Here is a 16,648-nt window from a genome sequence, read left to right on the forward strand (position 1 = left end):
AGTTAACAAGCGGTTCTCCCGAAGTGGTGCGAACTGGCTGAATCCCACCGCTGGGTACGACACACCAGCAGCAGATCGAGCACCACTGCCTTTTACCACCCTCGCTCCGAAAACCAAGTGTGACTTTTTTTTTTTTTTTTTTTGCCGTGGCCAAAGCGCGTTGAACTTCGAAGCAACGCATGCCGGGAATTGTAGTTTTGCGGAAACTGCGTCGGAGGACTTCCTACGGTGCCCTCTCTAGAACATCCACTTCTTAAACCAACCGCAAGAAAACAGGGTTAAGGATTTGAAAATTCCCGCGACGGCTGTGATTTGCTCTCGCGAGACCTCGTCCCTCCACCATCTGATCCTCCTCCTCCTCCTGCCGCCGGTGAGTGATCGCGGGGGGTGGGGGTGGGGGGGAAGGAAGAGGAGGTTGCTGCGCAGGCAGAGAGCGGGCGAGCGCGGTGACGGGCGGCTGAGTAGGCCTGGCCTAGGGAGCCCGCCAGCTTTCTTTAAACTGCTGCTGCGGAAGCGGGAGAGATGCTGCTCTTCTGAGGGTAATAATAACGCGAGCGGCGCGGCCCAGGCGGCAACACCCGCCTCCGAACAGGTACAGTGGGGGGCGGGAGAGCGGGGGACAAGAGGCGCTTGGCCGAAGGAGCGAAGGGCTGAGCGGCCGGCTCGGTTCGGCTGTGGCGGGATTTCCCCGTAAGGCTCCGTTCGGCGGGCAAGAGGAGGGCCTTCGTCGGGCTTGTTATGTAACCGCCTGTTGGAGGCACCCGAGGAGATCCGGGGTTGCCCTCGTTGCGTTGCGGCTTCGGAACCCCGCCAGGCTGAGCGGGGAGGGGCAGAGGGCGGCCTTCCCCCCCCCTCCTTCCAGTCCCGCCGCCCCGGCCTCTCCTCGCTGCCGCCAGACGCCGGGAGAGCCGCTCTGGCCGGGTCGAGCGGGTTCATGCCTGGCGGCAGTTTCAGACCGGGGTGGGCGGGCGGGAGAGGGAAAACGTGCTTCGAGCTACCGGACCTGAGGGAAGGCGAGGAGAGCGCTCGCCTTGCTTTGCCTTGCCTTGCGGCGCGCTCTCTCCTGAGGCCCTGCCCCGGTGCCTCTCATCTACTCTAGCGAAGGCAGCCTTTTTGTCTGCAGGCCCTCGTTGCTGGGCCATGCGTCTCCCTTCTTGGAGGCGTAATCGCTAAAACGAGATGAAACAGCCATATTTTTTATATATATATATTTAAAAAAAGAGTCCATCGGATCATAGGCCTGGCCTGGACTTTCCTGCTGCTTGGATAGTCTGGTTGGTTTTGTGATTGCGGAGGAGGCTGGGATTGGTTAATCGGTTGTTTATTTTCAACAAGCGTGCAACTTATTTCACGGGACCAGGAAGACTTTTCCGTTTACAGGGCCCAGTGTCATACTTTGTGCTTAATTGTTACTTCTCCTGACAGAATAAGGCAGCGATCATGAAATGCTGCCCAACGACTTTGTAGAATTTGAACTGACAGACTGGATTGATGCTTCCCCCCCCCCCCACACACACACACATCACTCTATTGCAAATTTTGTTAAGATCGAAGTTATCCTAAAAGTAATAAGACTGAGCTGTTTTGTGCATTTGAAAATGTCCCTATCCCTGAAGTGTGGAACCTGCTTAGACCAGCAGATCTGACAGCTAGGTAGGAAGTTCCGGGTTCCTCAGCTTTAAGCTGAGGACAGATATAAACAAGCTGAGCTCTTAAGGCATCTGTGTTTTAAACATGTAGACAATTCTCAGGATTGCATTTGAATTTGATCTGCTTTTCCAGAGTCAAAGTAATTAATGAACATGAAGACTATTGTCGGTTTATGCTTTAGGAATGACAGGAAAGGAGAAGTATGCTTCAGTAAGAGGAAATACAGTCACAGAATGTATTGGAGTATCCTGATTTCCAACTAATTCATAAATGTTGGTAAAATGTACAAATAATCAAATTGTTACCATATCAGCAGCCTTTGTCTTGAAGTTAATCTGTATCCAGAGACTGCTGCATAGTTGGCTCTTCTAGATTAGGAAAGTTGAACACATGAACAAAACTATCTATTGGGGTCTCCTATGAAGAAAGATTTTTCAAGTGATCTCCAAAGCTAAACATTCTTTTCTGCTAATTTGGTTAAACGATCACATTATCTCAACACATGTAGCTGCATATACTTTGTGGTAATAAGAACTGCAAAATGTATTTTTCTCATTCTTATTGTCACTAAGGATTGGTATTTGATGACCCTATTTAAAGTGAGGTGGGAGGGAAGGACAAAATAATCATCTGCAGGATAGTGTTAAGGATTATCTGAAGTATCTGGCAGATAAAATCACTCAGATCTGGGGTTCTGTCTGGGAGAAGACTACCCTATCCAGAAGCACCAATGGAAAATTCCAGGATCTAAGCAATCCCATAACCCATAGCTATTTGGTCTAATTAGGATTGAGCCTAACCCTAAATTTGATCCTTCCCAAATTTGATAGTGTTACCTGATTGGCTTTCAGTAAAATTGCATGTCAGCAGCATATTTATGATACCTAAACTTATGCCAGCAAGACCAGCAGCTTCCTCTAGCATTAAATAAAATGGGAAAAATCAGAGTCTTGCAGAACCCTTCAAAATAGGTCATAAGGACTAGACCTCTCCCTCTTACCAATGCCAATTAAAACCAGAGGAAGGAGACCCATCACAACAATGTTGTGGACAATCTGCAGGATCATCTCCTGCCTTCCTCCCACCGTCTGGTGCGCTCACACAGAGCAGGCCTCCTCAGGGTGCCATCAGCCAGACAATGCCGGCTGGCGGCCCCCAAGGGGAGAGCAGTCTCTGTGGGAGTCGCAACCCTCTGGAATGGGTTGCCCACTGGCCTCAGGACAGCCCCAGACCTCCTTACCTTCCTCCGTGAATTGAAGACGTGGCTTTTTCACCAAATGGGCTGAATCCGTAGGGGTGATTTCAAACAATTTTAATAATTTTTAATTGATTTTAATTTAATTTTAAACCAATTTTAAATTGTTTATGTAATTCTCTGTTTGTTTTGTAAGCCACCCTGAGTCCTACAGGAGAAGGGCGGCATATAAATTACATACATACATACATACATAATAAATAAATAAACAATGTGCCCCTGCTCTTAACCATTTGAGCCAGTCCAGAAGAATACTATGATCAGTTGTATTGAACAACACAGAGAAAAAAGGAGGACCAATGGATGTACTACCTCCAATGTGATCCCATCAGAGATCACTCAAAAGTGACTTTAATGCCATCTCAATGCTATACATAGTTGATTAAGGTAATTGTTTCCTCCAGAGCCCTCTTAAGCTGCAGCTTGATCATCTTCTCTACAACTTTCCCCTCAAAATAAAGGTTGGAAACAGATGGAAATTATTCAGTACTATTGGGTCCATAATAGCTTCTTGAGTACAGGCCACCCCATCACTGAAGAATGAATTTTGGATGAAACCATAAAGTAGTTCCTGGCAGAACTAAGCCAACTAGAAAAGACCTGGAACTAATTCAGGCAACCATGCTCATGGCTTCAAAGGCCCAATCTATATCCTTGGGACCAACAAGCTCCAATTCTTTCCCTATAACAAAGACTCTTTTGTCTCCGGTTCTTTTGGCTCTCCCACAGGAACGGATAAGGTTGGCTTGCTACAGGTCACTTATATTTGATGTACCTTCTGATACGACCCAGGGGGGCATACTTTCTATTCAGCTGTTTCTATCCTAAGATGCAAATGGTACTATGCTTGCTTGCCTTTACAAGGTGCCGAATACCTGATTCTCCCAGCATGAAGCCAGATGATTAGTTGAATCTATTTTAAGTGTTTTATGTGGCTAGTTAAATACAGGATTTATTAGTTGTGGATACATAAGCTGTTTCTGGCGCAATATATTTTAATTGCTTTATTTGTTGATGTTTTAGTTGATTGTTAGCCACACAGTGGCATGGGACATGAATGAATAATAAATAAGTTGTAAGCTGAAGTATCTTCATTGTCATGAATAAACATTTCTCTGGTAAATGTTTTAAAACAACTGGATTTTTTATTGTTAAATGTAGAACCCAACAACTCAGTATTTTTACATTCAGATAGCTAGCTACCGATAAATCAAGACAAAATAATTATCACAAAGTATCATTACAAAAATGTTTTGTGGCCTTTGAAGAAAATGTATTTATGGCTTAAGGAAAGTATTGTAGTTATAAAAGTTCACTGAAGGAATCAATGTACAATTTTATTATCTTTTATTATGTATAAGATATGTAATTCACAATTTCCTTTCTGTCACATATACTAGCTTCTTGTAAGCACAATATATTGTAGCTTAGAATATTTTTAAGATATTATAATGTTGAACAAGAGGGCTAAACAGTGTGTAGAACATCATATTAGTATTGTCTTCAGTACCGACCTTGTTATTAACAGCATTTCCCCAAAATAAAGCCGCCTTTCCTGATTTCTGAAGACATTAGTGCATTTTTAAAAATTAAGCACATGCTTTTTTTTCTTCTACAAATAATCTAGATGTCAACCAAAAAAACCTTTAAGGAAAATAAATCTAGAAATGACAATTGGGCTATCCCAAATGGTCTGGGCAGTTTTTGGCATTCAGTGAAGCTGGTAACAAAGAGCTCCTTAACTTCAGTGGTGGTGAATTAAGGACATAGATTCCAAGCTTAATCCAGTAAAAGCATAGTCAGTTGAGGCATTCTACCAAGTAAACAGTTTAAGCAAGCTCAAACTGACTATTCACAGTTATGCTGTGCACTTGTGGATAAACCTTTACATACTTTTCTGGGAGAAATTGGGGTTAAAGTATACTGGAACTATTAACATTTATAATTTGACTTATTTAAAATTATTTTATTTTATTTTTTTTATTTATTTATTTTTGTTGGCAGGGTGATGTCTCTGCTTTTTATTTTTTATTTTTTTTATTAAAAAGTTTTGTAGAAAATACAAACATTTCCCCCCCCACCCTTCCCCCCTCAACCCCTCCCTCCCCTTTCCCACCCCCCCTTTCCCTCCTTCCCCCCCACCCCCCTCCCTAGACTTCCCAGAACAAGCACAGGGTATAGCATTCACAAATCAAAACCTAGAATATGCTAACAAATTGTTACATTTCATATTCTCCCTAGATCTTTAACTCCTTATAATTCAAAAAAACAAACATAAACTACTTAAAGTTACTTCATTCATATGCTATATGAATCTTCTTATTCAGATACTTCTTCTGTATGTAATCGATCCATCTTCTCCATTCCAATATATATCTTTCATTTGAATGGTCTTTAAGATATGATGAAATTTTCGCCATTTCTGCCAAATGCACAACTTTTAATGTCCATTCCTCAATGGTGGGTAGATCTTCCTTCTTCCAGTACTGTGCCACCAGTAACCTGGCAGCCGTTATTAAGTTCAAAACCAACTTATTTATTTAAAATTTATTTAGACTTATTTAAAATTATTGTTCATGGAATTATATTGAAAATTTTGCAGGCCTGAGCCATATTCCCAACTCTTAATTAATTTGTTTTTTTGTACTTTGTAATTTCTTAAAACTGATTTAAAATAAAAAAACAAAACTGTTCTCATATTGTTAAGGTTGCATTTTAAAATTTAAAATTAAAATAATATAATAAAGGACTATATATTTATATTTACAAGTATAAAAGCAGGTATTTGTAGTACAATTATATAGTCACTTGTACTATTATTTCATTTCACTAGTCAAGATAGTATCCTAAACTCTGAAATTTAAATATATATGCTTTTTCACGTTTGAAAAGAACATTGACATTATGTTAATCTGAAACAGATTTAGTTGTTCATAATCTTCACCTCCCATAGCCAACTAAATCATAACCCTTCATTGCCATCAATGTGATAATTCATAGAAAGAATGGACAAGTGGCACACATATGTGTCTTGTTAAGGTCAAGCATTTGCGTTACTTTGACTTGCAATATGTAGCACTCTTATGCTACTTGCCTATAAGAGTGCTGCTGATAAATTGTGAAGCCAGGTGAGATGATTTTGGTGCTGGCCTTGTCTATCCTGAGCCCATTAGGCAATGTCAGATATTAATAAAAGAATATTTGTATCTTAGGGTTGACATGAGGGGTCCTTGGTGCTCTTGGCTTGCTTGTTTTCTTGCAGACAGTTCGTTCCCTAACTAGCTAACATCATCAGTGCTGCACTTACGTCACCTAGTTTAGGTAATGAAACGTCTGCAAGAAAACAAGCAAGCTCAGAGAGCACCTCATATCAGATATTTGTAAGGTTGTGACTGATTCTGGTAAATTTTGTCTAATAGCTTCCATTGCCTAAGTATGTTGATGTACCCCTGCCCTATCTGTAACATCTGAGCCCTAAACACAATGGCTGTACTTACCTTGTCTGCTGAGTGAATCAGATCTAGCTCCTGGGCATAGAGCAGCACCCAACAGTGCTTAGGTGCAGACTGAAGGTATTGGCTGCTGCAGCAGGAAACCTCTCCTCAGTCTAATCTATTAGTAAGAAAGTAGGAAAAGCTTAAGATCTTAGATAAAGTGGACATTTGTGTAAGAGGCCCCCTCTGCTTCAGCCATACGTAATACTGCCTACTGAAGGTAGGAAAGAATTATTTCATATCTTTTCCCCTACTAAGTCAGGCCTTAGGGAGAGACAGCATAATATGGCTGTTAAAAATTGCCTGAAATAGTCTAATTTTGCATCCTAGAACTGTAGTATTCCTGGTTCCTCCAGCTCTTCAACCTCAGCAGCTTTAAACTGAAATTCAGAAAAGGAGCAGCTGTTCTACTTCCTAATCATCATCCTCTGAATTGTTTAGAGAGGGGATGAGGTGAGAGAGCAATCAATACCACCACTTTGGCAGGGAATTTAGGGGGGGAAATGCCTCTGCAATTACCCAGACCCTAACCCTTGCACCATTTATTTAGCTGTCATTTGTTTATACCAGTCAGAATTGATGAAAGTGTTTTTTTTTAATGCAGGAGATAGAGTAAGGGGGAGAGGAAACAAACAGGAAAAAAAATTAGTTCTCTTTTCCCCCTTTAGCCCTACTAGACATATACTCTTTAAAATTAAAGAGACTTTAAAGAAAATAATTAAAATCTGAATTTCTTTTAATGTGTTATGCCACAGCCTTGGTCATTTATTTTATAGTACAGTATTTGTAATTACTTGCTGGCACTAACTGCTTATTTGAATAAACTTCCCACTGCATTTTTACAGTGAAACATGCGAGACCTAACTGCTCATGTAACCAGCTGTCTACTGCAGTTTCCAGATGTGACTATACAAGCACTTGGAGAAGATGAGATAGCACTAGATTGTGTACTTTATGGGAAATTCACAGGAGGTAAACATTTGAACCTACACTTCTTAATTAAGACTACAAAAGATGTATTGTGATATGCATGATTAAATATTTCTGTGAGGGCAAAAGAAGATGGGGTAGAGAAGATGAATTGCATGATTCTACAATTTAGTATAGGAAGGACTTTTCTTTAATTAGCACTTCTGTTGTTGGACATACTGCCTTTTATATTTCTTTAAATGCAAAATATGATTGTAGAACTACAGCAAGTATATCTGTATAGAAGATAAAATTTATTATAAGTTAAACAATCTACATTGGCTTAACTGTAGCTCAGTTCTGAAGTTTAATTAGTCAAATGTTAATAGCTTTAAAAATAGCTTGGATTCTTATTATTTTTAACTGTGTTGCAGTTTCAGTTTTCAAAGTATTTGTTGATAATTGGCTGTCATTTATTAATTCAGAACATCAACAAACTGTTGAAAGTGTGCTAATATAACATTGCTGTATTTTTCACCCTGTAGATACCTTTGTGACTTAAAATATCCAGTAACAAGTACCGTATTTTTCGGTGTATATGACGCACCTTTTTACCCCCAAAAAGGGGGTGAAAATCTGGGGGCGTCTTATACACCGAATGTAGCCCTGCCCACCCGCCGGCCCCCACCCGCCGGCCATTTTCGGGCTTTAAAGCACTTTCAGGTGGCAGGGAACCGAAAGGAACAGGCGCCTGTCTGTTGTGGTCTGGCAAAGGCCTTCAGGTTGAGCCCCAATGCAGACCGGCCCCTGGCCCCAACCCCTCCAGTGCTCAGCCGGGCTTTGCTTTGGCACAGGCCAGGCTCCCTGGGTGCCTTCGGGCAACACAGAGCTCACCTTCGGCCTTGGAGCCGCGGCCTCAGCAGCTCGAGCGAGCCGAGGAGCCAGCCGGGTCGAGGATCCGGGAGAGGACAGCTCCTGGGCCCTGCTGGGACACTCCTTTCCCGGCAGCGGCGCCCTGTGAGGCCCCAGGCGGAACCTCCCTACCCGTGCCTCACCTTGAAGGAGTGCCGCCTGCCCACTGCAGTCAGAGCGGAACACCCAGCATGCGGAAGGTGGCCCGGACCGAGAGCCCCAGGTAGGGCAGGGCAGAGGGCGGCCTTCAGTCCGGGCACGCGTCGCCCAGCGCTGCCATTCCCAAAGAGTCCCACAGCTCGGTTCGGTGCTGCGGCCCGGCCCAGGGGAGCCCGCGCGGCGGGGCGCTCGCCTTCTGGGTGGGCGGCAGGAGGGCCAGCCAGCCGGCGGGGAGAGCTGCCCGAGGTCGGGCCGGATCCGCTTGGTGCCTCTGTCGCTGCGAAGAACCCACCGGGCAGGGGTCCCGGCTTCCTGGGGGCGGCCGTGCAGGCACAGAGCTGGGCGGGGGGATTGATTGACCCAAGAGCCACGCGTCCCCTCCCCCGAGGACCAGAGATGCCCCCCGTCGGTACCGGGAATGGGGGGGCAGCAGGGCCCAGGAATTTCTCCGTAAAGCGCCCGCTAAACTTTCTACAAAAGGCCGAGGGGGGGCAACTCTGCCCTGCCTCCCTGAGACTTTCGGGCTTGGCGGCCGGACTGATCTGGCCTGTGAAATGTTCTCTCAATCCCCTCCCCCCAGACCGTCCCCAAGAGGGTTGTTCCTCAGGCTGTGCTCTGTTCCTCCCCCCAGAGCATGCGAGGGGTCTCTTTGGGGGAGAGGGAGTATTCCCTGCACCTCTCGCTTGCAGGAGGAGGACGGCGCCACCTTAAATGCTGGTAGGCAAAGGTAGAATACTTTTTTCCTTGTTTTCCTCCCCCAAAATTAAGGTGCGTCTTATACTCCGGTGCGTCTTATACACCGAAAAATACGGTATATGCATATTAACATCAAGGAAAGTTTTAAAAGTGAACCTTATTCATTATATTTACTCCATCATATTTCTTGAATAATGTTTTGCTTTCAGTGGTAGCAGCATTATTCATATACATTTCTGATGGTTTGATTCTCAGGAATTTATGAAATTCGAAAATTATCTTGCATTATATAGCATAGGGCCATAAGCCATATTTACGTTAGAGCAGACAAATTAAGAGTGCTTTTCATTGCACTAGATGCAATATAATCCTGGAGCAATGTCTCCATTCTCCAAGCAATAAGTGCTTTGTTTGCTAAGCCTTTGCTACAGTTGTCTTTATCTGAGGTCATTCTTCTCTTGGATTTAATCCTGTTACTAACAGAGGGCTGAATCATTGTTCCACTGGACAATATTTTGCCACTTTGTAGTTCATCTTTGCATTTGCTTAAACAGGGATAATAAGAGTATTTAGGAAATAGCATTTTTGTGTAGAACACCATGGTTTTTAGGAAGTGTTCTCATTGGTACATAATTTAAAAACGTGAGGCACAAGCATGCTGCTAAGGCAGTATATAAATTATTTTGAGCTCATCAATTAAATTTACTGGACTACTTAGTCTAGGGTGTGTTTCAAATTATATGTAACTAAAATATGGAATTAATAAATCCTAGTGCCTGATGCAAAACTTTCCCCCCAGTGTTTCTCCAATTCTCTCTATGAGTATTATTTCTTCACAGATAAGATTTCCTCTTATATATATTTCTTCTCTTCTAGGTCGAAGTGGGTTGGCTTGCCTTGCATGTGGACCACAACTTGAGATTGTAAGCCCGATCACAGGAGAACGACTGTCAGCATATCGTTTTAATGGGGTGAATGAACAGCTACCCACTATTCTTGCAGTGAAAGAATTTTCCTGGCAGAAAAGAAATGGACTGTTAATTGGTTTGGAAGAAACAGAAGGAAGTGTTCTGTGTTTGTATGATCTTGGAATATCCAGAGTGGTTAAAGCAGTTGTTCTTCCTGGAAGGGTATATGCATTATTTCTTAATTTTAAAAATAAGTTATTTGTCCTGATGTATGCTCCAGCTGTTGTTTCTGCTTTAATGCTTTGTCTTATAGCAGTTCGAATTCTCCTTAGTATTAATTGTGACCTTTAAAAATTACAACCGCATCTTTTTATATTCCAGATTTACAGTCATGTAAATTGATGTTGTGTTCTGTAGTATAAGATGTTCTCAATTATTAGTTGGTGAATTTTGCCATAAATTCTGGAAGACAATACTAAGCAGACTGAGCTACTAGTGAATCCAGAAATAAACTCTTGATGAACAGTAAAGGATTTTTATGTAATATAAAAGAAGAGATAAAGAGAAACAAAAATGCACATATTTGTCTTCTTAACTGTGAAAGAACTTTTTATCATTTTGTCACAACTAAATTTATACTTTAGTCATGGTAAAATAATACATATGTGGTTAAAGTTACCCTTTAGTTGGTCTTTCTACCTTATTTGTTTCAAATGTATTGCCAAATGCATCTGGATTTGCACAGATTATAATAAGTAATCATGCTTGTATTGTTGTTGTTGTTCTTTTCTACCTTGGGCAGCTTCTGATTGTAGTAGCACAGCTGATCTGCTGATGTATAGAATTGGCCAAGATTGGAATGTGTGATGATGTAGTAGGTCCTCTACACTTCAGTTTTTACTCTTAAAATGCTAAAGATGTGGATGAGGTTAGCAAAAGAATAAGAAATCACTCATTTCTGATTTAGATAAGAAAATAAATTCTAAAATTATGTAATATTAGAAAGCAGTGTGTAGAGAGATATCCTGACTAAAAATATTTTGTGAGAAAGCAAACACAATCCTTAAAGGGGATTCAATATTCTGGTACTTGAAAAAATAATTGCCAAAAGAGATGAATCCAGTTGTTCAAATTCAAATAGGGTTTGGATGGCATTATATGAAGAGTGGTTTTTTTTTTCAATGAACAATGAATGTGTTCTGTTTAGGAAGCTTAGTGGTTTCTTTTGGCAATGCATCGAATCTCATTCATTTCAAAATTAAGTTAAGGTATTCTAAGCAAATGTCTTTGCTGCTTATCATCCTGGAAAAAATTATGGTATTTTTTGGACCATAAGATGCTCCGAACTATAAGATGCACATTACCTTTAGAGGAGAAAAACAAGAAAAAAAAAATCTGTCTCTGCCTGTGGCCTGTCTGCCGCCACAGCCTGTTTGCTGCCGCTGCCCATTTGCTGTTGTGGCTTGTTTGCTGCCACTGAGGCCCTTTAGCCACGGCCCATTCACCGGCGATAGGTGGTAGCGATCCCTGCCACCTAGAACAGCTGATCGGCACCGCACCAACACCCCTTCCCACCCCCCCTGCCGCAATATTCGCTATATAAGATGCACAGACATTTTCACCCACTTTTGGGGGGGGAGTGCATCTTATACTCTGAAAAATACAGTATATTGCATGATTCATAACATTCTGAGGATAAATTAATGGTTTTCTTATGAGCAATTAAAGAAATAAATAATAGATGAAAGGCTTCTATGTAACTATTTTGGAACAATAATTAATCCATGTGTGCCAAATATATGAAAAATTAATGAAAGTTTTCTAATAACTTAGTGGCCATGTGACAAAATTGTACTCTTCGCATTTAAAGAGGAATTGATCGTATCAGTATTAGTACTTAACCAGCAAAAATAGCTTTTCTGAATTACTGTATTAAACTGAGTGTGGTAGAAGTTTTCTGGATATTTTGACTGGATTTCAATAATTCAAAAATTACAGATATAAATCCCAAAGTGACATTGACTGTTTATATGTTTATCCTATAGGTTGTCCAACTGCTTAACTAATGTTACACTTTTTTAGGTCACTGCCATTGAACCAATTATAAACCATGGAGGAGCCAGCTTGACAACTCAGCACTTGCATCAGTGTCTCAGATGGCTGTTTGGTGTGGCTGTGGTGGTTACTGACGTTGGTCATGTCCTCTTGATAGATCTTTGCTTGGATGACTTATCATGTAACCAGAATGAAATAGAAGCTTCTGGTAAATGACATTCATTTTCATCTGTAATACTGATTTCTAGAGGAGTTAGGTTTTCTAGATTATATGGAAGTATAATTTACAAAATTAAACTCAGAATATTAATTGAAATTCTCATCACTGATCTTTGGGGAAGATGACTGCCATTGGTCTGTTAACCTAAATATGTATATTTGATTAAAATAGAGAAATGCAAGTTGACAGCAGCAGGAGAAGATAAAACAGAGAAATATTTTTTTCTGCAGTAATTCACTGAGCTAGAAATACTGGGCTTTCAGATTTATCTGCATTAGAGTAGTGATGTAGATTATAGATGTGATGTACCTCTAACCTGCATATGGTATTAAATCATGAAAATGGGCTAGGAACAAATACTTAGAAATCTAGAAACTTTCATCTGACTAACTAGCTGTTATTTCTTACTGCTTCTAAATATCTTGCCTCACCAGCCTACACTTGGGTGAAGTGACTGAATCCATATATGGATTTATTAAATAGAAAACTTTTAATATTATGGACCAAAATATGGAGTACTCTTGTTCTTTCTCACATGTCCAAAATAATGTCCAAAAGGCAATACACCCTTATTTGCTTTATTATGAACCTCCAGATTGTGATATGTATTTGTATAAAAATTAGATTATGAAACTATGTTGATTCCCGTAGTCATTTTTTCAGGACCGTCCATGTTCAGGAAATTTTAAAATGAACTAAAAATGAAAGCAACTGTTAATTTGCCTTTGTAATAAAATTGAGATATTTTTGAATGAAACAAGCATTAATTGATCTGTTCATTTTTAGCTGTTTGGCACTGGAGGCATTAGATTGTACTCAAGAAATAATCTAATGTGTACATGGCATTGATGGGGAAAAAGAACAGTGAAACAACCTATTGGAAAGCCCTAGTTAGTCTCAACAGATTACTGAAAAATTACATACGGAAAAGAAACATAACAGTGAAATTATCATTTCAAAGCTTTATTTAGGTTAAATATTGGATTGTGCAGGCATTTAATCGGATTATCTATAATGTTAACAAAATCACATGTTCGCATTTCCTCTTCATTTTTTAGAGAAAAGAATGAACTAATAAATGGATACAGTTCAAGAATAGTTGTGGAGTCATGGTACTCTCTGAGCTTGTTTGGTTGATTCCAGACATTTTATTACTGGACTAGATAACATCATGATGATGTTACCTGGACAGATAATGAAACATCTGAAGCAAACAGTCAAGCTCAGAGAGCATCAAGGACTTCACAGTTCAACCATGAGCTACAATTCTGTAGGGCTGTCAATATAATAATTTTAAATTGGGGTATTTTAATTTTTGGGGTTTTAAATCGGCCAAATCTATTTAATTATTTTAATTTTTAATTATTGTTGTGTCTTGTGTTTTTAAATTGGCTGTACACCGCCCTGAGTCCTTCGGGAGAAGGGCGGTATAGAAATAAAATTATTATTATTATTATTATTATTATTATTATTATTATTATTATTATTATTATTATTATTATTATTATTTTATTGATACAAAATAGTTAAAATGGAAAGAGATGAACAAAACCAATCTGTATCATTAGTCAGTGTGCATAAGCTACTTTATTCTGTAAGCAATTTCTTTTAAGTAAGTTTTTAAATAAGACAATAAGAATTTGTTATATACTGCCATATATACAGATCTAGAAGTTATCACTGGAATCCCTTCTGAAATCCCACAAGTAAGGGAAGCTGTAACAAGGAAAGGCCGACATCTTTGTTTCCAGTTACTGAACCCATCAGGAACTGCTGTGACAACTCTCTCATATATACAGAGAAGCAACCAGTTAGTTGTGGGATTTTCTGATGGCTATCTTTCACTGTGGAATATGAAAAGCTTGAAGAAAGAGTAAGTGTATGAAAAGTGGTATGTCATTTAATGAAATAAATTGAAAAGGAAACATGCTAAAATGCTGATCATTGAAATCCGTATATATTTTTGAGATGCATATTCCAGATATTTTGTCCCCTTACTAAAAGGACCAACATACAGGTCTCCAGATGTTGGATTGCATTTCCACAGGTTCTCAGTTTTGGTCCTGTCAGCTAGAACTAGTGTGAGTTACTGTATTACTTACCTTAATGTATTACGTAACACTTGTGCAGCAATTTGGAAGAAATAAGTGAAAAGTGATGTTATTTTAGCATGAAAGTTCTCACAAGTGTAGATCCATTTATAAAATTTGCTTTCTAGAGAAAGAGTGGAATGAAGCAATTACTATTGATTTATTTTATTTTTTATTTTATTAGTTAGATTTATATGCTGCCCTTCTCCGGAGACTCAGGGCAGCTTACAATGCATTAAGTAATAGCCTTCATACTTTTGTATATACCTGCTTAGTAGGGCTTTCGGGGCCCCCTAAGCGGTGTTCTTTTTTATACAAAGTCAGCTTATTGCCCCCACAATCCGGGTCCTCATTTTATCTACCTCGAAAGGATGGAAGGCTGAGTCAACCTTGAGCCTGATGAGATTTGAACTTGCAGTAATTACAGGCAACTGACATCTTCTAGAGCCTTGAAGTTCTGTCCTGGAGAATTAAAATTCTGTATACAGAAATTCTGTATACAGAAACAAAATTCTGCCCGATACTGCAGATTAAAGGAGAGATTTACAAAAACCAAATTTCATTGTGAAGTTCCAGCTTTTCACAATAGAATGGTTCCTTGGATTAATTCCAGTATGTTCAGTGAATCAAATAACTCCGATTACTAGCTTATAGTTTAGAAGAAAATAAATAAAGTTCCTCATATGAAAAATGCATCCAACATATGCCATTTTATTATGCATATATTATAATTAGGATTAATTATATGGTTACCTACTTAATACTTTTTTTTCTGTAAGTTTTGTAACAGTTCCATGTGAGCCGTCTTTTAATTCAGACAGCATTATCTTAGTAGTCTATTGTAGAATGCTGCAATATAGATTATATATTACCCAAAACACAATATTTCCTCTCATTTCTGTGTTGATTGTATAATTGAATATTGAATTAAAATATGACTACTGAATTTCCATCCATTATAAACAATAAATATTTAGTAAATACTCCAAAATAATGCAGTGTCCTGTAAACTAGAGAATTATTTTTAAATGTATCCATTTCCCATGTCTTCCATCCTACCCCTAATATTCAGATATCATTTCCAGTTGGAGGGAGGTAGAGTTCCTGTATATGCTGTTACTTTTCAAGAACCTGAAAATGATCCTCGCAATTGTTGCTACTTGTGGGCTGTCCAATCAACACAAGAAAGGTGGGTGAAGCAGTTTGGCCATTCTGATGATACTAGATTCTAAAAATGTATTCAAATCATGATTTAACTTGTGTTTACTTGTGTTGCTACTCTCTAATAAGAAATTGGTTTATCTGAGAGAGTTGTTTTACCAGACTCTAGGTATGCAGCTGTATCTGTTTCAAAACCAATAATCTGAAATGGAAATCCAAAATTAGGATCTTTAGGGGCAATTATATACCCCATAAAGTCTTTATTTTTCCTACTGATGTGTTGAAATAGTATATATGTACTAATAGAAAATAAGTAGAAGAATAAAAAGGGGGATAATTTCAGGAATTCTCTTCCCTTTTGCTTCTCCCTTCCTGTGTTGGGAAGCAGTATGAAGAGTTGAAAGAATGAAGAAGGCCAGTTCTATACTCTGATCCTATACTTTTAGACTGGAGAAACTTCATTCTTATTGAGAATTTCATTTCACCTAGGAAACATGGATTTGTTCTATATTAAACATGTGTCCCTTAAAACTTTCTTAGGTTTGAGGTGCCTAGTAGTTTAATATGTAGTATTCTTGCATATTAAAGACTAGACTTCTATTCTGTAGAAACATGAAGATGCCTGCAGTTCTTTTTCATATATGAATATAATTTCATGATCATTTCAATGGCATGAATCCTGAATGGCATGAAATTAATAGGGGCAATTTGATTTTTGTGCAATTGAGGGAGCTTCTACATCTGAAATGGAATAACAACCTTTACTGTAGTGATAGCAATAGCAGTAGCACTTACTTATATACCACTTCATAGTGATTTAGATCCCCTTCTAAGTGGTTTACAGAGTCAGCATATTGCCCCCAACAATCTGAGTCCTCATTTTACCAACCTTGGAAGGATGGAAGGCTGAGTCAACCTTGAGCTAGTGAGGATCAAACTGCGGTCAGTAGAATTAGCCTGCAGTACTGCATTCTAACCACTATACCATCAGTGATATCTGTTAGATGAGGGATGGGGGAAGTATTTTGAACTGTTGAAAGAGGAGTCTTGCACAGTAGTATACTTGTGTCATGCACAGGGCTGAAATTTTTATTTATTTTGCCAGGGTGTTTTTTTTTTCCCAGTTGAGTTAGAGCTTT

The 16,648-nt window shown here is 39.5% G+C and overlaps 1 protein-coding gene across 2 annotated transcripts in view; it reads left to right on the forward strand.

Moving 5' to 3' along the window:
• Positions 1 to 324: 324 nt before the first annotated feature.
• AHCTF1 (AT-hook containing transcription factor 1) overlaps positions 325 to 16,648 on the forward strand; it is a 50,350-nt gene continuing 34,026 nt past the window's right edge. Inside the window, exons 1-6 of one of the 2 annotated variants that reach the window (XM_070932527.1) lie at positions 325 to 370; positions 7,245 to 7,371; positions 9,952 to 10,205; positions 12,066 to 12,246; positions 13,924 to 14,131; positions 15,421 to 15,537. In XM_070932527.1, the coding sequence (XP_070788628.1) occupies positions 7,251 to 7,371; positions 9,952 to 10,205; positions 12,066 to 12,246; positions 13,924 to 14,131; positions 15,421 to 15,537 (881 nt within the window). In that variant the 5' untranslated portion in view covers positions 325 to 370; positions 7,245 to 7,250. Of the gene's footprint in view, positions 371 to 481; positions 593 to 7,244; positions 7,372 to 9,951; positions 10,206 to 12,065; positions 12,247 to 13,923; positions 14,132 to 15,420; positions 15,538 to 16,648 lie in introns of those variants that run through there. The other variant, XM_070932526.1, reaches the window with a different exon arrangement.

This window comes from Pituophis catenifer, unplaced genomic scaffold (assembly GCF_029215685.1).
Source record: "Pituophis catenifer annectens isolate HBS135680 unplaced genomic scaffold, rPitCat1.0.hap2 SCAF_1, whole genome shotgun sequence".
NCBI lineage: Eukaryota > Metazoa > Chordata > Lepidosauria > Squamata > Colubridae > Pituophis > Pituophis catenifer.